Genomic DNA, 19206 nt, shown 5'->3' on the forward strand with positions numbered 1-19206 from the left:
GAAGGAAGAAAATAAGGGAGGGAGGGAGGAAAGAGGAGGGAAGGAAGGAAGGAAAGAGGAGGTTAGGAAGGAAGGAAGGAAGGAAGGAAGGAAGGAAGGAAGGAAGGAAGGAAGGAAGGAAGGAAGGAAGGAAGGAAGGAAGGAAGGAAGGAAGGAGAAGGGAGGGAGGGAGGGAGGGAGGGAGGGAGGGAGGGATGGAGGGAGGGAGAGAGGGAGGGAGGGAGGGAGGGAGGCAGGGAGGGAGGCAGGCAGGCCTCCAGAGCAACAGTATAGCAGGCAGGGCACTGTCTCGCCCATGGCCAAGCTGGTTTTGATCCCCAGAACCTTTCCTGGTCCCTGAGCCCATCAGGAGCCTGAGCAGAGCCAGGCATGAACCCTGAGCACCAACCAGCTGCGGTCCCCCGCTCCCCACTCCAAAAAAGAGGAAAAGAAGAAAGAAGAGGCGGGAGGAAAGGAAGGCAGGGCCTGGACCCAGCCCTGCACCGCGCTCTCAACTCACCAGGTCAGGAGACAGGCCGAGGCCCCTCAGAGCGCGCACGCTGTTCTGCGTGGGTTTGGTTTTCTGTTCTCCGGTAGCACTAAGCTGAAAAGAAACGGGTCACGGTGTACGTCAGCATGATGGCCAGGTCCTGCTTCGGAGAGGCTCCCCTTCCGAACCTCACCTCCCCCGAGAAGCCCACCTGCGGAACCAGGCTGACGTGGATGCTGCAGAAGTTCTCCCGTTTGGCCTTGAACTGGAACTGCCGAAACGCCTCCACGAACGGCATGCCTTCAATGTCACCGATGGTGCCACCCAGCTGGCAGAGAAAGAAAGACACGTGTTGGCCCAGGGCCCGCACATCAGCAGAAACTCCCCCAGAGGGGACGCGAGACCGCTACCGTGCCATTTGTGACAGCAGATGCCTCTGGCGGCATCGCCAAAGGGGGAGAAGACACAAGGACAGGAGGCAGAAGAAAGCCCAGCGGGTGAGCGCCGGGTGCCGGCACGTCCAGAGGGGAAGAGAGCGCGAGGTCAATAGCACTTCCAGAATGATCTTCCGAGCCGTGGCGAGGTGGGCTAAGGGAAGCAGACGCATCAGGTGTGACAAATTCCAGCAGTGGGACCCTTGGAACTGCGGGGTCAGGAAAGTGCTCCCTCCACGCCAAGTGCGGCGGGGACAGCGAGGGCCCTTGGCAGGCCGGTTACCTTCCATCTCACCCGAACTCACACTCTCATGGTTTTTGTTTATTGGTTTGTTTGCTTTTGGCTTTTTGAGTCACAGGGCTCTGCACTCAGGAATCACTCCTGGTGGTGCTCGGGGGACCCTATGGGATGCCGGGGATCGAGCTCTGGTCGGCCTCGTGCCAGGCAAACGCCCTCCCCGCTGTGCTATCACTCCAGCCCCAATACTGTCATGTTTTGTTTTGTTTTTTTAAAAAAAAAATTTAAGGGAGAGGGTTTAGGAAAAGAGAAAGAATTAATAAGCAAAGAAAGAGACACTAGAAAGATCCACACCACAGAGGGACAAAGAAAGGCAGTTTCCACCAGCAGTCTAGCTGCAAGGTGGACCTCAAATCCAGGAAGAATGATCTCTCTTATCACGTGCTCTCGCTCCCTGTCTACACACACACACACACACACACACACACACACACATATACGCATACACACACCACACACATATACATACACATACACACAAATATACACACACATACACACATACACACACATACACATACACGCATACACACACCACAGAAATATACATACACACATACACGCATACACACACCACACACATATACATACACATACACACATACACATACACACAAATATACACAAACATACACAAACATATACATACACATACACACATATACACGCATACACGCACCACACACATACATACACATACACACATACACATATACGCAAATATACACACACATACACACATACACACACACACGCCCCGCTGCCTCGTGTCTTCCAACAGGCCCCACTCGGCCCCACTCTTCCTTCCTGCCCAGTCAGTATATGCCCCGCCCGTCCTGTCTCCTCTTTCTCCTTCAAACTGGGGGGCTGCACTGCCCCCCAGTGACTGACTCTTGCTCCCACTGCCACCTCCCAGTGAGGCCCACCCCGGCTAGTAAGTGTGCACCCCAGCTAGGAAGCCCAACTGCGCCACCCTGTCACTGCCATCCCGCCTCGTCTCCCAGCACCCTGCACGCAGCACCGAGGGCCATGTCAGTACTTGGAGCAGGGGCGTCTTGGGGTGACCTTGCTAACTACTTGCGAACTTGAACTGAGGAAACAAAACAGATGGGGACCTGCTGATGGAGCAGGCGTCAGGCAAGCACAGGAAACCCTTACTAACGGTATTGTTAACCAAAGAATCTCAGTCAATAGCAAAAAATGCGAAGAAAAAAAACAAAACAGCATTCTAATATTCATGTTTCCTAGGTAGAAAAGAGAAATATAGAAGATCTTCCTGTGAAAGAATGACGCTTGTGAGAATTCAACAAACATCGCATACAATTAAGAAATGAGGGGGGAAAGGGGTGGATGGAGCGATAGCACAGCAGGCAGGGCATTTGCCTTGCACACAGACGACTTGGGTTCAATTCCCAGCATCCCATATGGTCCCCTGAGTACCGCCAGGAGTAATTCCTGAGTTCAGAGTCAGGAGTGACCCCTGTGCATTGCTGGGTGTGACCCAAAAAACAAAAAAAAAGAAAAAAGAAACAGTGCGGGGGGGGGGTTTTGACATGTGTGTATGGGCTCATTAGCCACAATGAACCAGAATTTAATAGAAGGGGGGAAATTGGAAAACTCCATGTTTGCATTTTAACAAAAATATCTAGGGCACCAGGAAAGAGGCAGGAAATCTCAAAAGGGAAATGTTGTCTTCTCCTGCCCTCATGTGGCCGATTCTGGTATTGCAGCTCTGTAGTTCTGGCCCGTTCTCTTATCAACGCTGTGATCAGACAAAATATTACCAAAATAGTCCTAAATTCAGTAATTCCCTGAAAAACAGGAAACGCAGCACCCACAAAAATATTTTAAAGTCAAACCAAAGTTGAAACTGAAACTACAAATTATGAGATGTGCAGATAGGCTTCACTTTTTTGCTTGTTAGTTTTTGTTTTGTCTGGTGTCAGGGGTGCTCTGGGGACCGAGCCATGACAAGAACAGAACCCGGGACCTCACACAGGCAAGAGCAGTGCTCTACCCTGAGCCGCACCACCCACTCCCTGCCTTTTATCTTTTAAGTAAAGGAATTCTTTTCACTCGGGGGAGGGAAGGAGGGAGGGAGGGAGGGAGGGAGGGAGGGAGGGAGGGAGGGAGAGCCCGAGAGATAGTCCAGCTGGTAAGTCTCCTTCTTGCTTTGCATGCAAATGACCTGGGTTCAACCCCCAGGTTGTGATCAATCAGGAGTGATCCCTGAGCACCGAAAAGAGGGGGGGAGGAGGGAGGAAGGGAGAGAGAGAGAGAGAGAGAGAGAGAGAGCACAGCTTTGAGCCCCTGCAAGTGGAATAAGAAAGAAGGTGGCTCCGCTGACTGTGGTCAAGGCCACCCCACAAGAGGATCTTGGAGCATTTTCAACGTTAAAACTCAAAGGGCCAGAGCGACAGTTAAGGTATTTGCCTTGCATCGGGCTGACCGTGATGTCAGCACCGTGGGGGTGGCCGGAAAAACAAACAGAAAACTACAGTCAGCTTTGGAATCCTCTAGAAAGCTGCATGGCACACAAACACAATCGGAAGTGAATCCACGCGCAGAGCTGGAGAACACGGGCTGCTGCGGACTCCTGGGCAGTTCCTCCGAGTCCATGAAATTGACCGTGGGGATGACGGAGGCTGGCGAGCCAGAATCCGATGACAGGGCCCTGAGAGCCTGAGCAATGAGCATGTGGGGGACTAAAGTCCTGTTTGTCAGACAAGTTGAAAAGAATGAAAAAGACATTTTGGGCATTCCTCATTATTAGCTCTCAGGTCTAATATTTCTGCTTTCTAACTTTGGTGAAGAGAAAATTCTGTCTGAGCTGGCGCTAAGAATTCTTGATTGTGGAGCTGGAGCAATAGCACAGCGGGTAGGGCGTTTGCCATGCCGACCCAGGTTAGATTCCCAGCATCCCATATGGTCCCGAGTACCACCAGGGGTAATTCCTGAGTGCAGAGCTAGGAGTGACCCCTGTGCAGAGCCAGGTGTAATCCAAAAAGAAAAAAAAAAGAATTCTTGATTGCCTTCAGCACGTGAGACCTTCAATATCCGCTGCTGGATGTCGTGTGTGTGTCTTTGGGAAATGGTGGCTTGCGTGAGTCACATGTGCCGCCCCGGCAGCGAAACAGAAAAACTTTGTTCATGAATGACTCTCAAGGGCTGGAGCCATAGCACAGCGGGTAGGGCATCTGACTTGCACGCAGCCGACCCGGGTTCATTTCCCAGCATCCCATATGGTCCCCTGAGTACCGCCAAGAGTGATTCCTGAGTGCAGAGCCAGGAGTACCCCTGAGCATCGCCACGTGTGACCCAAAAGCAAAAAGAAAAAGAAAAAGAATGACCCTCAAGAAGAAAAGTGAGAAGAGAAGAGCCTGCCCTGGCACTGGCAGACTGGAGGGGTGGGGTGGGGTGGGGCCAGGGGGCAGGTGGTGGGAGGGAACCTGGGGACACTGCTGGAGGGGAGGGTGTCAGGGTGTCGGAACACTGCATGACTGAAACCCGATCACGAACAGCATTGTCGGGGTCTCTCTCACGGTAATTCAATTTTAAAAAACACGTTAATAGGGGATGGGGGAGGTTGCAGGAGGGATGCTGGGAGCATTGGTGGTGGAGAATGGGCACTGGTGGAGGGATGGGTGCTCAATCATTCTGTGACTGAAATATAAGCACGGAAGTTTACAAATCTGTAACTGTATCTCACGGTGATTCATTTTTTTAATTTAAAATAAATACATTTTTAAAATAATAAAAAAGTAAATATGGAGGCTGGAGCGATAGCACAGCGGATAGGGTGCTTGCCTTGTACACGGCCGACCCGGGTTTGATTCCCAGCATCCCATATGGTCCCCCGAGCACCGCCAGGAGTAATTTCTGAATGCAGAGCCAGGAGTAACCACTGAGCATCGCTGGGTGTGACCCAGAAAGAAAAAAAAAGTTAATAATAAAAAAGAAAGACTCTCGAACTAGAGCTAGAGAAATCAAGGGGTCAGGGTGTTCAGAAGGGCCCTTGGGGACGGGATCGTGCAGGGCTAAGGTACTTGCTGGCATGCTGCTGACCCCAGTTCAACCCTGCACAGCACTGGGAGGGACCCCTGAGCCCAGAGCCAGAAGGAGCCCCCAGCACCAGCACAGGGCGTGAACCAGCGCTCCTCCCCGGCCCCCGGCCCCCAGAGGCCCTGCGTTCCATGCCTGGAATGAAAAGTAAAGTGTAAGTCGGGGTGAGGGGGAGAGTTGAAAGGGTCCCATGGACGAAAAACTTGGGTGGTAAACCAGGTGCTGTATACTGTCGCCTGCAAACAGATGAACTCCAGCCATTATCACCTCCGTGAAAAATGAAGAAATGCAATAATGACTGAAAGCGCTATTGAGGTGAGAGTATGTGCTGAGGAGAGGAGAGCGGAGGGCAGGGGAGGGGAGGGGTGGGAAGGCAAAGAAGATGAACAAGGAAGGAGTTCATCTACATGACCATTTGAAGTTCAGACACATGACCACTGGAAACTCTTTCTGTATTAAGACTACCTGTATTAAGAGAGGACTATTCTTTCACCGACAAAAAATGAAGAGAAAAATGTCCCTGCAAAAGTGAAGAAAGAGAGCGCTCAGGCTTGCTGGCCAGGCAGCTGCTGTAAGAGCCCCAAGTTCCTAACCCGACACGGCATGGCCCCCCGTGCCGCCCGAGTGCCAGGAGGGTTCAGCTTAGAAAGCTGCTCATGGGGCTGGGGCGATAGCACAGCGGGTAGGGCGTTTGCCTTGCACGAGGCCGACCCGGGTTCGAATCCCAGCATCCCATATGGTCCCCTAAGCACCGCCAGGGGTGATTCCTGAGTGCATGAGCCAGGAGTGACCCCTGTGCATCGCCAGGTGTGACCCAAAAAGCAAAAAAAAAAAAAAAGAAAGGTGTTCATTACTTTGAGCTCAGGAACCAGTTCTCTGGGGATCCTTCACATGTCCCCTGTTGCTAGGCCAGCAGAAACTAGTAAGTTAAGGTTTTAGCTACCACCATAAAAATACATAAATTAATCAAACAGAATCATGAACAACACTGTAACTGCATCTCATTGTGATTCAATTAAAATAATCAACCAACCAACCTAGCAGGGCCAGAGACATAGAGTGGGTAAAGGCTTGCACTGCACACGATGACCTGGATTCGGTCCCCAGCACCCTAGATGGTCCCCCAGGAATGCCAGGAGTGAGCCCTGAGCACTGCTGGGTGTGGCCCAAACACCAACTCCCCGCAACGTAAATCAGAGCAATTAATTTTAATACAATGATTCATGTGACTCAGTATCTCCAAAGATTCCCATCTCAACCAATCCCCTTAGTGTCCATTTGCAGGGAAGTTCGCACCCGTCCCCAGCGGTGCTCAGAGGCACAGCCCACTCCGTGTCCAGCGGTGGCGCCCAGAGGTCCTTGGGGCACACTGTGGCATACAGTGGGGCCCGAAGGGAGAGGTGGAAGCAGAGTAGGCTACACACAGGATGCCTTAGCCCCGGGACTATCTCTTCAGTTGTCACCAGTTTGGGTTTCAATTGAATCACAGTGCGATACACAGTTACCAAGTTGCTCATGATTGAGTTTCAGTCATATCATGTTCCAACACCCATCCTTTCACCAGTGGACATTTCCCACCACCACTGTCCCAAATTTCCCTCCTAGCCTGTCGCTACAGCAGACACTTCTCTCCCGTCCTCCCCCCCACCCCGTTTTGGGTCCTATGGTTTGCAATATGGGTAGTGCTGTAGCACTGTCATCCTGTTGCTCATCGATTTGCTCACGCGGGCACCAGTAATGTCTCCATGGTGAGACTTGTTGTTACTGTTTTTGGCATATCGAATACGCCACGGGGAGCTTGCCAGGCTCTGCCATGCAGGCGGGATACCCCTCCATAGCTTGCTGGGCTCTCCGAGAGGGACGGAGCAATCAAACCCGGGTCAGCCACGTGTAAGACAAACGGCCTACCCGCTGTGCTATCGCTCCCTTTCCTTCCTTTCGGCACTCAGTTCATGTCCAGAGTGACCCCTTCCATCTATTAGTCACTGTGGCCCCTTCTCTGCCCGTGATAGTCTCTGAAGCCCAGTGTTTGAAAGTCCAGTGCTTCCTTCCAGCGCCTTGCGAGTGCCCCGGCGTGGACGCGAGCGTCCCCAGCACAGCATCATTCACCACTCAGAGGGCCGAGACTAGCCTCACTCAGTGCGGGCGCCAGAAGCTCTCCCGCCACTCACTGGAGAGGCAGCACTTTCCCTAACGCTGCCGGCCCTGGTTCAATCCCCAAGACCCCTGGGTGTGCACCATAACCAACCACCACCACCACAACAACAAAAAGTATAACCTAAAATTCCTGGCCTCCGATCCAGCCCAATACTCCAAGGCCTTCATCCAAAGACTACGAAAAGACTCACTTGAAAAGATTTTTGCACCGTGTGCTCAGAGCAGCGTTACGCATGATAACCCGAACACGGGGTCAACCGAACTTCCTGCTTGGGGCCCAGGCTTTGCACGCCGGAGGCCCAGGCCGGAGCCCCCCACCACATGATCCTCAGGGCACTGAGCCCAAAGGAGCCCCTGAACACCACTGGGTATGGCCCCCAAACCGAAGGGGAAAAATCACCTGCAGCCAGAGAGGTAGCACAGGGTTGAAGGTACCTGCCGTGCTGAGCCCAAGTCGCACCCGGCACCGCATACGACTCCCCCAAACAGGACTGGGAGTGATCCCTGAGCACTGCCAGGTACGGCCCCCAAACCCCCGCATGAAGAACATTTTGAAACCCATGCCTCCTTCTTGGCTCCCCTGGCGCGGAGCTCCGACCACCTCTGGGGATCTGCAGGGGCTGTTTCAGGACACCCCGTGGACTCCAAAACCCAAGGGGACACAAGTGCTCCCCTGCCCCATCAGGGACCTGCCCCCGGTCCGTGGCCCAGGTTTTGACCAAGTGCCACATGGCGGGTGGGACCACGAGCATGATCCCGGCTGCAGGACTCGATCGTGCGCACGCCTGGATCCAGCCTCCTCGTGGTGGAGGGAGAAACGGACGGGAAAGGCCGCCCGGTGACGGGCACTTCTGCACCTGCGCACTGGGACAAACAGGACTCACTCGGGCACCCTCGGACCCGTCTCCCCAGCCGCCACATCGGATCTGGAAGATCATCTATACCCATCTGCTCCCGCTGATAATGATGACATTAACAGCTAACATATATTTATAGGGTGCTTCCCTAAATGCCAGGCATTGCCAAGTACTTTATATAATCGCATTTAATCCTCCTAACTACCCTGTTATTACCATCTTGTTTATGTTATAATTGTACATTTTATCATCGCGCTATAGAGGAACACATTGCAGCTTCGAGAAAGAACTTGCCAGCAGGCGTTTGCATAATGACTAATGACTGGTGAGCGTTTCCGATCGCTCCTACACTCTTGGTGTAGCCACTGACTTAGCGCCTGCTCGAGAGGAGCACTGAGGGGGAGCCTGAGCCCGAGCAGAGGTGAGCACACTGGGGCTGGGCCAGGCCGTCTGGCTCTGCACTCTCCCGGGGGTTGGCGGGGGAGGCAGGGCGGTGTCGGCAAAAATGAACAGTCGGACCCTAGGGCACTTCTCAGCGCACCAGCTGCTCTCTGGGCGAAGAGGACGGGGCTACGGTCCCCACCGTGCACGGGAGGGGCGGGGGGAGCAAGGGGCGAGTTCACATCTTACATTCTAGGGCCAGAGCAAGGGGACAGGCCAGGGCACTTGCCTTGCATAGGGCTGAGCCGGGTTTGATCCCCAGCGCCGTACAGGGTCCCCTGAGACCCGTTAGGTGTGATCTCAGAGCACAGTCAGGAGTCAGCCCCGAGCACTGCCAGGTGTGGCCAAACACACACACACACACACACACACATCAAAGTGGAAAAAAAATCAAATACATTCTGGGGCTGGAGCGAGAGGACAGGAGTTGCGGCCATGCAGACACCCAGACAAGGCTGGCCCTGGGCGCCGCATACGGTTCCCCAAGCACCAGCAGCTGTGAGCCCGCCGTGCAGAGCCAGGAGTCAGCCCTCAACACGGCCGAGTGCGGCACCAAAAGTTCAGAACAGCAAGAAAATACATTTGTAAAAATGGCATGCTATGTGTTCTCTGTTTCAACCGTGGCCACTTCTCTCGCGATCACCTCTAAGTCACCTGCCTCAGCCTCTCTCTTGTCAATGTCCTTTGCAAATACTTACCAAACAGTGCTCACCGCAGGCATTCCATAATGGGTGGACGGGGCGAGCTGCCAGCTGCCCAAGGTCAGGCTGTGCCCTGGCCAGGCCAGGCTTTGCACCGGGGGACCCCCGACACTGACTTTCAGAGTGACTGTTTCTCTCTGCAGGTCACACCCTCCCCAGGACTGCTGACTGTGTGATGCCGATGGCGCCCACTGGCTGGTGAGCAGAAGGCCCCGCTGTGCTCCAGCCTCTAGCCCAGTGCCTGGCGAGTGGTGAGTATTTGTCACGTCCACAAAGACGCAAGTATATGAAGAAAAGTCTCACGCTTACCTCGATCACGCAGATCTGGGGCGCTTCTGCTTGCCCATCCACGGGGATCAGGGACTGATTCATCACCCATTCCTGGATCGCATCTGTGATGTGGGGGACAACTGTGGAGAGAAGCGAGAGTTAGCATGGTCCTGGGTGCAACAGAGCCTGCCGCTGTCTTCAGAAACAGCTCCCAGAGACGCTGAAGGCCAGCAAGGACCCGGTGCCCGCAAGTGACAGCCCCCCGCAGCCAAGGCTGAGTGGGAACAACACAGTGCCACCCACCATCCCGGTTCATTCCGGCTTATCCCCTGCCAGTGCAAGGATCTGACATGACTCAAGTCAGCTGAAGAGACCCAAAAGCGCCGACTCTGTGTGCAACCGAGTCCCAGGGTGCTCGGAGGAAGGGGGGCCTGGAGTGGGAGCAGGGGCGCCTGTGCGGGCCGGAGGATGCTGTGCATGGGGGACGCTCCGGGACCACGTGGGCAGAGCGTCACGGTCACTGTGGGGCCTGGTCCGGTGTAAGGCAGCAATACCCCCGCCCCGTGCCTGGGGGACACTCGGAGAAGACCCCATTGTGGCAGAAGCCTGAGCCACGTGACCCCTTTTAGCAACTCCAGAGCAGGTCTTTCGATGGCCATCCACTCCGGTCTACTTCTTGGCAGTTTCCACGAAGAAGGTGACTTAGCAAGGACAGGACAAACTGGCGAGAGCTCAGTGGGCTGAGCCAAGATAACGTGTGGGCGGCGCAGGGTCCCTCACGGCGTGATGGGTGAGGACTCTCAGGGTCCCTGAGCACCACCGGCAGTGACCCCCAGGGCCAAAGCTGAGAGCAATCAAGAGAGTGTGAAACCGTCACCATCAGCCCAGCAGGCACAACCACGTGATGTGACATGTCAGGGAGGGGGGCCGCAGAGAGTCAGGGGCTGGCCTCGCACCAGCTGAGACAGGCTCAAGCCCCAGGAGGGATCTCTGAGTGCAGAGCCAGAAGTCTGGGTGCAGCCCCCCCAAAAGAACGAAAACAACCTTAGGAGGGTGCCAGGTGGTTGGTTCTCTTTCAAGAAAAAGAACATTACTACCCAAAATTAGAGAGAGAGTGTGGGGGAAATTGTCTGCCATGGAGGCAAGGGGAGGACTGGAAAGGATGGGGGGTACTGGGGACATTGGTGGTGGAGAATGTGCATTGGTGGAGGGATAGGTGTTCGATCATTGTATGACTGAAACTCAAGCATGAACGCTTGTAATGGTATCTCATGGTGATTCAATAGCACAGCAGTTGGTTATTTGCCTGGCAAATAACCCGCACGGCAGAGCCTGGCAAGCTACCCATGCGTACTGGATATGCCAAAAATGGTAACAAAAAGTCTTACAATGAGAGACGTTACTGGTGCCCGCTCGAACAAACCAATGAGCAACGAGATGACAGTGACAGTGATTTTATTTTACAAAAAAAGGAATAAATAAAAAGATGTCTCAGTAATAGAAATATTTTATTATCACTGTATCACTGTATCACTGTCATCCCGTTGCTCATCAATTTGCTCGAGCAGGCACCAGTGACGTCTCCATTGTGAGACTTGTTGTTACTGCTTTTGGCATATCGAATACGCCACGGGTAGCTTGCCAGGCTCTCCGAGAGGGGCGGAGGAATCGAACCCGGGTCAGCTGCATGCAAGGCAAATGCCCTACCCGCTGTGCTATCGCTCCAGCCCATTTTATTATAACAATTTTTAAAAAAGAAAAAAGAAAAAAAGCACCACATGGCCGGGGAAAGGCTTAGTGAGAAGAGGGTTGTGCCAGGAGGCCTCCACGCCGAGTGCCCCCAGCACTGCCCTTCCCACACGCCCCCTCCCCCGTGCAAGGAAAAGGAATGGGCCAGATGAAAGACTGGCAGCCGCCAAAGCAAAACAGATCTGTGACCAGATCGGGCTGAAATGATGACGAAACAGATTTCATCAATAAACGCTCACAGGGAGGTGCTGGGGAGATGGCCGGCCAGGCTGACGGGCCGCATGAGGGAACCGTGTTTCGTACCCAGGACCGCCCGATTCCCTACCTGCTGAGCTGGAAGCTGACCTCAGCGCCACCTGCTGGGGCTCCGAGTGAAACCCAAAATTGACAAAAACAGAAAGAAACTCATCTCTTAAGAAGATAAAAGAGGAGATGGGGACAGAGGACATGTACAGAAGATAAGGTGCTTGCCTTGCACATGGCTAACTGAGATTCAAACCCCGGCACCCCATATGGTCCCCTGAACCTGGCCAGGAGTAAGCCCTGAGTACCGAGCCAGGAGTAAGCCCTGAGTATCACCAGGTATAACCTAAAACCCAAATACCTATATGTGTGTGTGTCTGTGTGTGTCTGTGTGTGTCTATGTGTCTGTGTGTCTATATTTTCTATTGGGGGGGCTTTTTAGAGGTGTCACACCCAGCACTGCTTAGAGGTTCCTCCTGGCTCTGCACTCAGCAATTACTCCTGGCAGTGCTCAGGGGACCGTATGGATGCCGGAGATCAAACCCGGGTTTGGTTGTGTGCAAGGAAAATGCCCTCCCTGCCGTCCTATCACTCCGGCCCCTAGAAGCAGCTTGATTCGGACCAGGCAGACCCAGTGGAGTTCTTTCAGACTGGGTCCAGAACAAAGGCAAAATGGGGACTTTAGATTCTGGGATGCCGGGGATCGAACCTGAGTCCACCGCATGCAAGGCAAACGTCCTCCCCAGTGTACTATTGCTCCAACCCCCTCTATGTATTGCCTAAAGGAGACGGCAGATGGAGTGACGAGGACATTGGGGAAACGCTGGCCCAAAGGCAATGTGAAGGGTGGCCTGGGGGGCTCAGGAGGAAGGCAGTGAGTGCCGCGGCCGAGCGCGGCCTGCTCTCAGTCTGGAACCTGCTGCGGGCGGAATGGGCTACCTTGCACTGTTTTCCCCAGGAAGTCGCCACGCCGCTCCTTGTTGATCACATGCTGGTAGATCTTGCCAGTGGTGATGTTGTTGTCCTTGAACAGGTTGATATCCAAGAATCTTTCATAATTCCCGAGGTCTAGGTCAACTTCTCCGCCATCGTTTAAGACAAACACTTCACCTACGATAGAAAAAAAAAAAAAGGCTGTGCACGTAAGGATCTGTTTCTGGGAAATTGCTTTTGCAAATGCGAGCACATTCTCCCAAGGAGCTGCGGACATTCTAGCAAAAAGCACAGGCAAGACTTAGTTATCAGCTATCTTCTCTCACAGAGTCCTTATTCCGGTGAGAGCACCGCACAACTGAATTCTAGCCATGAAAAGGCAGCAGAAGCAGTTCCTTTTGGCCCCTGTGGCCAGAGGCATGAGTGTGGTGAGGCTTCAGAAGTGTCCTTGGCTGTGGCCGAGGACTGACACCCCACAGGGTCCCCAGAGCCCGCCAGCTGTACTTACTCCCTTAGCACAGAGCCAGGTGTAAACCCTGAGCATCGCTGGATGTGGTCCCAAAAAAATCAAATCTAAAAGGAAATGTAGGATGTAATAAAAGGTGCTAATCAAGTCTTGGAGTAAGGATAAAAACCTTTGATGACGCTGGAGGCAAGTGGACACTGGTGGAGGGCGTGAAACCAAAGAACTGGCCAGTGGACTGCCGTGAAACCAAAGAACTGGCCAGTGCCAACTGCCACCAGCAGATCCGGAAGCTGAACAAAAGCAGGCAGATCATCAGGAGAGGGATATGACTGTCCGTTCCCGAGACCGGAAGTCAGGAAAAGCCCCTGGCTAGCCGCTGGGCCTCTGAAGGGCTGTGCGCGGGGGAGGGAACCGTGGATGAGGAGGAGAGTTCTGAGGCTGCTGTTCAAGGACAGCGTGAATTTAGCAAGACACAGCGTCCCACGCATCACACACCGCCTGCACCCCAAGGTGAAGAGGAATGTGCTGGAAACCTGCCATCCTCCCAGGTCACGGACACAAGCTGGAGCAAATCAAGCTCAGAAGATGCTCTTGGCTGACCCCGCGCTGGGAGGAAACACGCTGGAACAAGGAGGAGGAAGTGATCAAGAGTTCAGAGAGACGGGGCTGGAGTGATAGCACAGCGGGTAGGACATTTGCTTTGCACACGGCCAACCCGGGTTCAATTCCCAGCATCTCATATGGTCCCCCGAGCACCACCGGGAGTAATTCCTGAGTGCATGAGCCAGGCGTAACCCCTGAGCATCACCGGGTGTGACCCAAAAAGCATAAAAGAAAACAGAGTTCAGGGAGAAAAAGACCAAGAAATAAAGTCTGTTCTCTTGTCGGTACGCAGTGTCCTCCATAAATTCAATAAAATCAGACTTGGCCAAAAACAAAAAAGAAGAATGCATCAGGGAAAATGCTGCTGTCTTCTTATGATATTTTCTCGGTACTTATGGAAATTCTGTCTTCAAGCCTTAGCTTTTCCAGGATGTGGAAAATAGCTCAAATAATGAAGCACAAGCCTGCCACGTATTGGTCCTGAGTTCAATCCCTGCCGTGGCATAGCTCTCCAAGGACCACCAGGTGTAGCCCTGTGATGACCCCCAAGCACTGCCAGACCCAAGGTCTCCTGGAAGTGGCCCCAAAATGTTTTCTCACAAAAATATTGCGGGGGCTGGAGCAACAGTCCAGCAGTCCAACAGTCCACTTGCCTTGCATGCAACAGACCCAGGTTCAATGCCTGACACCCCATAGGGTCCCCAGAGCCCACCAGCCATGCTCCCTTAGCATAGAGCCATATGTAAACCGTGAGCATCGCTGGATGTGGTCCCAAAATCAAATTTAAAAGGAAATGTAGGATGTAATAAAAGGTGCTAATCAAATCTTGGATTAAGAATAAAAGCCTTTGATAATGTGAAGGTAAGCAGACACTGGTGGAGAGCATGATGATAGTGTTATAGATCTTATTATTTTTTAATAACCTATTTCAAGTAAAGGAAATACGTGGTAAGTAGTTACAAAAATGTCTATACTGAAAGGAATGTTATATACCCTAAATTCTATTATTAAAAGTCTCATCATGGAGACTAGAATTTTTTAAAAAAAAAATTAAAATCTTTAAATCTTTGACCCTGAAGAGCCTCTAATGCAGCACCATTGGGAAGAACGAGTAAAGAGAGGTTGCTAAAATCTCAGTACTAGGATGAATGGAAACTTTACTGGGCCTGCTCGAGCAAATTGATGATCAAAGGGATGACAGTGATACAGTGAAATCTTTGATAAGTACAATTGGGAATAGCTAATGAGTCAGGAAGAATGGAGGAGAAAAAAATGTCTTCCTCTCACTTCATGCCAAATCAAATTCCACATATGCTAGCAACGTGGAAGGAAGTCCGGGGGAGGCTGAAAGTGCTATGGAGAAAATATAGGCTCAAGATTCCCACAAGAGTGCTGAAAGTAGACTAGGGACCAAACAGGGATGGCCACTTACTACCTGTATTGCAAACCGTAACACCCAAAAGGAGAGAGAGAGAGTAAAAGGGAATGTGCCTGCCACAGAGGCAGGGGGATAGGGTTGAGGTGGGGGTGGCAGGAGGGATACTGGGAACACTGGTGGTAGAGAATGGGCACTGGTGGAGGGATGGGTACTGGATCATTGTATGACTGAAACGTAATCATGAAAGTCTGTAAGTCTGTAACTGTATCTCATAGTGATTCATTAAAAAATATTTTTAAAAAAATTTTTAAAGCAAGAGGAAAAAAAAAGATTCCCGCAGAGAGAGAAGGTGGGAACCACAAAGGAAACAGGGGAGGCATTTAATCAGGCCAAGGTAAACTTGTGCTGCATCTAACAGCTAAAATTCAGCCAATTTTCACAGTGGAAAATATATCACAGCGGGTAGGGCGTTTGCCTTGCACGCAGCCAACCCGGGTTCAATTCCTCCGTCCCTCTCGGAGAGCCAGGCAAGCTACCAAGAGTATCTGACCTACGTGGCAGAGCCTGGAAAGCTCCCCATGGCGTATTTTATATGCCAAAAACAGTAACAACAAGTCTCACAATGGAGATGTTACTGGTGCCTGCTCGAGCAAATCGATGAGCAATGGGACGACAGTGATACAGTGGTCCAGTGATAAAGGTTAATATACCTCAAAGTATTCTTGGAAACCCTAACGGGGGGAAAAAAGCTCCAAAGGACAACAGACCTCACACACCCTAAAACCTCAGCAACTTCCAGAAGAGTGACCAGTTCCTGAGGCAGCCCCCATCGTTGTAGCTGAGGCTCCTTGAGTGTCCCTCCAAGTCACAGGAGGAAGAAGAGAGCCCCACCTAGAGAAACTATGCCGGGGCAGCAGCCAGGAACAGCCAGACCACGGCAGGCCATGCTCTTGTGCTGAGCGTTTCGGCTTCAACAAGACGGGCCACACTGACTAACAGTTTGTACTGCCAAACACACCACACGCTGCAATGCAAAGACCAACCTCTCTGGGTTATCCAGGCCTCTCAGGGTTCCCAGGATGCAGGACTTTCACTTTCCAAAGCAGGGAAGTGGCAAACCAACTAGGAGGGTTAGCAGGCAAAGTCCAAAGTCAAAGGGGAACTGCACCAGGAGGGAGGGCGGCAACCTCTGACAGGCATGCAGTCCACGGCTGGACTGAACAAGCTAGTCACGGAAAATGAAAATCAAAGAAACCTCAACAGAAACAACGCGGGCTCCGAGACGACTGTTGCTTTTCCTCTTGGGTTTAGAAAGGTTAGAAAAAATCCACAAGCATATCTACTTTTCATAGGGCCATCTTAGACAAGGATGAGGAGGAGAGAGTGAGACAGAACCGGGGGCTGGTCAGAAAATCTGGAAGACAAAGACAGAGTTGGAACGTGGCAGTTTTCAGATTAAAGAAAGGTAATAGAGAGGACACTTTTCATATATTAGGAGCTGCACCAAAAGCACCCCAGAGTCAAACATACTCTAAGTGAAATCACAGGCTAGAGCTGGTCACAGCTTTAGGAAGCTTTTTCATTCTTCAGCAAATTTCAAGAGACTATCAAGAGCCTCAAGCTTACAAAAAATTTAAACCTTTGGGATTTCAGAGTTAGTTATAAGCAATGGCTAATTGAAAAACCTTGGACAAGGCACATTATTGAACCAAAAGCCTGAGAAACACACCTAACCTACACAATGATCAGAAATTCTGCACGTAGGTCTTTATGTTTTAAAAAACCTTCATTGGAGAGCAGGAGACACAGCTCGACCGCAGAGCACTTGCTTTGCATTCGGGTTCAATCTCTGGTACCGCAAACACACACACACAAACACAAAAATTAATTTTAAAGGTGTCATCACAGCGTTGTTTATAATCTCAATACACTAGAACACCGTTTCTTTAACTGCATGGCCTGTCCACTCTGGCATAGTATAAAATATATTAAAATATACAGAGCATACTGTTTGGAAAATCGGAATGATTTCAAAGGCCAGGGAAATTCTTCAAAGAGCTGGAGCTCGTGTTTCATATGGAAAAGCCTGGGGTTTGAGGCTGGGGTGCAATCCCCAGTACCCCCAGCACCGCTGGGAACCACCCCCAAGTGAGGATAGAAACTGAGAGCCGAAGGGCATGGCCCCCAAACAAACTGAAAATAAAAACAGTGATTGTCAGATTCGAGTCATTCCAAGTTCAAAACCAAGTGAAACCTTTTCACAGTGTTAGAATACTCGAGAGCAGAACCTGCAAGGGTTTCCCTTGGGGAGGGAGAGTCTAGGGGGCCCCCAGGGGATCTGCTCCTTTGCCTGAGAGCCGGACACACTAGATAGTACACTGGGGATTTATTCACTTTCCTGCTTGTATATAAAAAGTAAAATTAAAAAAAAACAGTATGTAGGGGACTGAGTGATGGTTCAACAGGCTGAGTGCTCCTGGCCCGGGGTCTGGCCCCAGAAGCACAGAATTCCCTGAGCACCTCCAGGAGCAAGCCCCAAGTCACTGCCAGGTGTGACCCTCCCTCAGCGGCCCCCAAAAAAAACAGTATATAAGAGGCAGGGGTATTAATGTTGGTCACATCTCTTTGTGACCAACCCAGGCTCAGTGCCCTGCTGGCACCACCAGTTATGGGCCTAGAAGCTCCTTAGCACCACCGGAGTCAGGGGCTGGAGCAACAGACCAGCGGGGAAGGCATTTGCCTTGCCTGCTGCAGACCCAGGTTCGATCCTTGGTATCCCATATAGTCTCCTAAGCACCGCCAGGAGTAGTTCCTGAGTGCAGAGCCAAGGGTAAGCCCCGAGCATTGCCTGGAATGGCCAAAAAAAAGTGCAAGGGGCTAGCTCTGCAATTCCAAGCAGTGGCCTACTAAACTCTGAGCACTGCCGAGGCCAACAGCACCGCACCCCAGTGCCCCTGAGCACTGCTTGGCGGGCCAGTAGCGCTTGAGAGAGAGCACAGGGGTTAAAGCCCTTGTCTGCCTTGCAGACCCCAGTTCAGTCCCCAGCACTGAGCGGTCCTTCATACATAGAGCCAGAAGCACCCCCCAGTACCACTGGGTGTGGTCTAACCCCCCAAAAAGTTGGACCAGGGAGATGGTTCAAAGGGCTGCTTCACAAAGCGTTGTCCATATTCTGGAGAATGTACCCACCGTGAGAACATTCATATATTCATGACATATGGTGCAGCAGCTCTCTCCGGGAAGTTATGCCAAACGTGGCTGGGGAAATACAGAGCAGAAGCATGCTACTAACCCAGGACTTGGGGAGGGCAGAAGGGGTCGCTTTCCTACCGTGTTCGTAAGGTGAAAACGTGCCAGCATCGATGTTAATGTAGGGGTCGATTTTGATGGCGGTCACTCGGAGTCCACAGGACTTTAGGATGGTCCCAATGCTGCTGGAGATGATTCCTTTCCCAATGCCAGAGATGACCCCACCGGTGACCAGGATGTACTTCATTGGTAGAGGAAGAATTGGGTGCTAACACCCAGAGACAATCTGAAACTGAGCAAATTAGGGATCTGGAAAGAGGAAACATTGTCTTGCTTTTTGTTTGTTTGTTTTGTCTCTTTCCCCCTCCCCCCCAGCCTGGCTGTCTTCACCGGGGCCCCTCGGAGAGGGTGGGTTGAGTTTCCCTCCCCACCCCGAGCAGAGCCACCACAGCCAAAGACCTCTGAAACCCAGCCACAGTCATGTTTGAGGCCCCTCTCCACACGTTTGGACGAGCCCCACACATGAAGGAAACGGCAGAGGAACCCAGGTGTGTGGGACCCAGGGCCAAAATCTCCAAGCCTGCTCAGATCAGGACTGGGCCTCTTCCGCCCAGATCCCCCATTTTCCAGCAGCTAGGCAGTCACACCCAGAAACTGCCCCCCCCCCCCGGTGTCGTGTAATCCCATCAATGGCCAACATCCAGAGACTATAAAACCAAGCTCCCGGAAGTGACATCTTATAGCCTAGTTTTCCCTCTTAGAGAACCTGGCAAGCTACCGAGAGTTTCCTGCCCACATGGGAGAGCCTGGCAAACTCCCCATGGCGTATTCATATGCCAAAACCAGTAACAATGATGGGTCTTATTCCCCTGATCCTGAAAGAGCTTCCAATGTGG

General features: G+C 52.1%; 1 protein-coding gene across 6 annotated transcripts in view; it reads right to left on the reverse strand.

Annotated features, from left to right (window-relative positions):
- The window catches only part of CTPS2 (CTP synthase 2), a 125865-nt gene that overhangs the window by 94694 nt on the left and 11965 nt on the right, over nt 1-19206 (reverse strand). For 3 of the 6 annotated variants that reach the window (XM_055121475.1, XM_055121470.1, XM_055121471.1), the window contains exons 2-6: nt 18392-18602; nt 12621-12791; nt 9729-9829; nt 681-797; nt 500-583 (exon numbers count right to left, since the gene is read on the reverse strand). In XM_055121475.1, coding sequence (XP_054977450.1) covers nt 500-583; nt 681-797; nt 9729-9829; nt 12621-12791; nt 18392-18557 — 639 coding nt within the window. In that variant the 5' untranslated portion in view covers nt 18558-18602. Of the gene's footprint in view, nt 1-499; nt 584-680; nt 798-9728; nt 9830-12620; nt 12792-18391; nt 18620-19206 lie in introns of all 6 variants that reach the window. The other 3 variants (XM_055121472.1, XM_055121473.1, XM_055121474.1) reach the window with 2 other exon arrangements.

Source organism: Sorex araneus, chromosome X (assembly GCF_027595985.1).
Source record: "Sorex araneus isolate mSorAra2 chromosome X, mSorAra2.pri, whole genome shotgun sequence".
NCBI classification, from domain to species: Eukaryota; Metazoa; Chordata; class Mammalia; order Eulipotyphla; family Soricidae; genus Sorex; species Sorex araneus.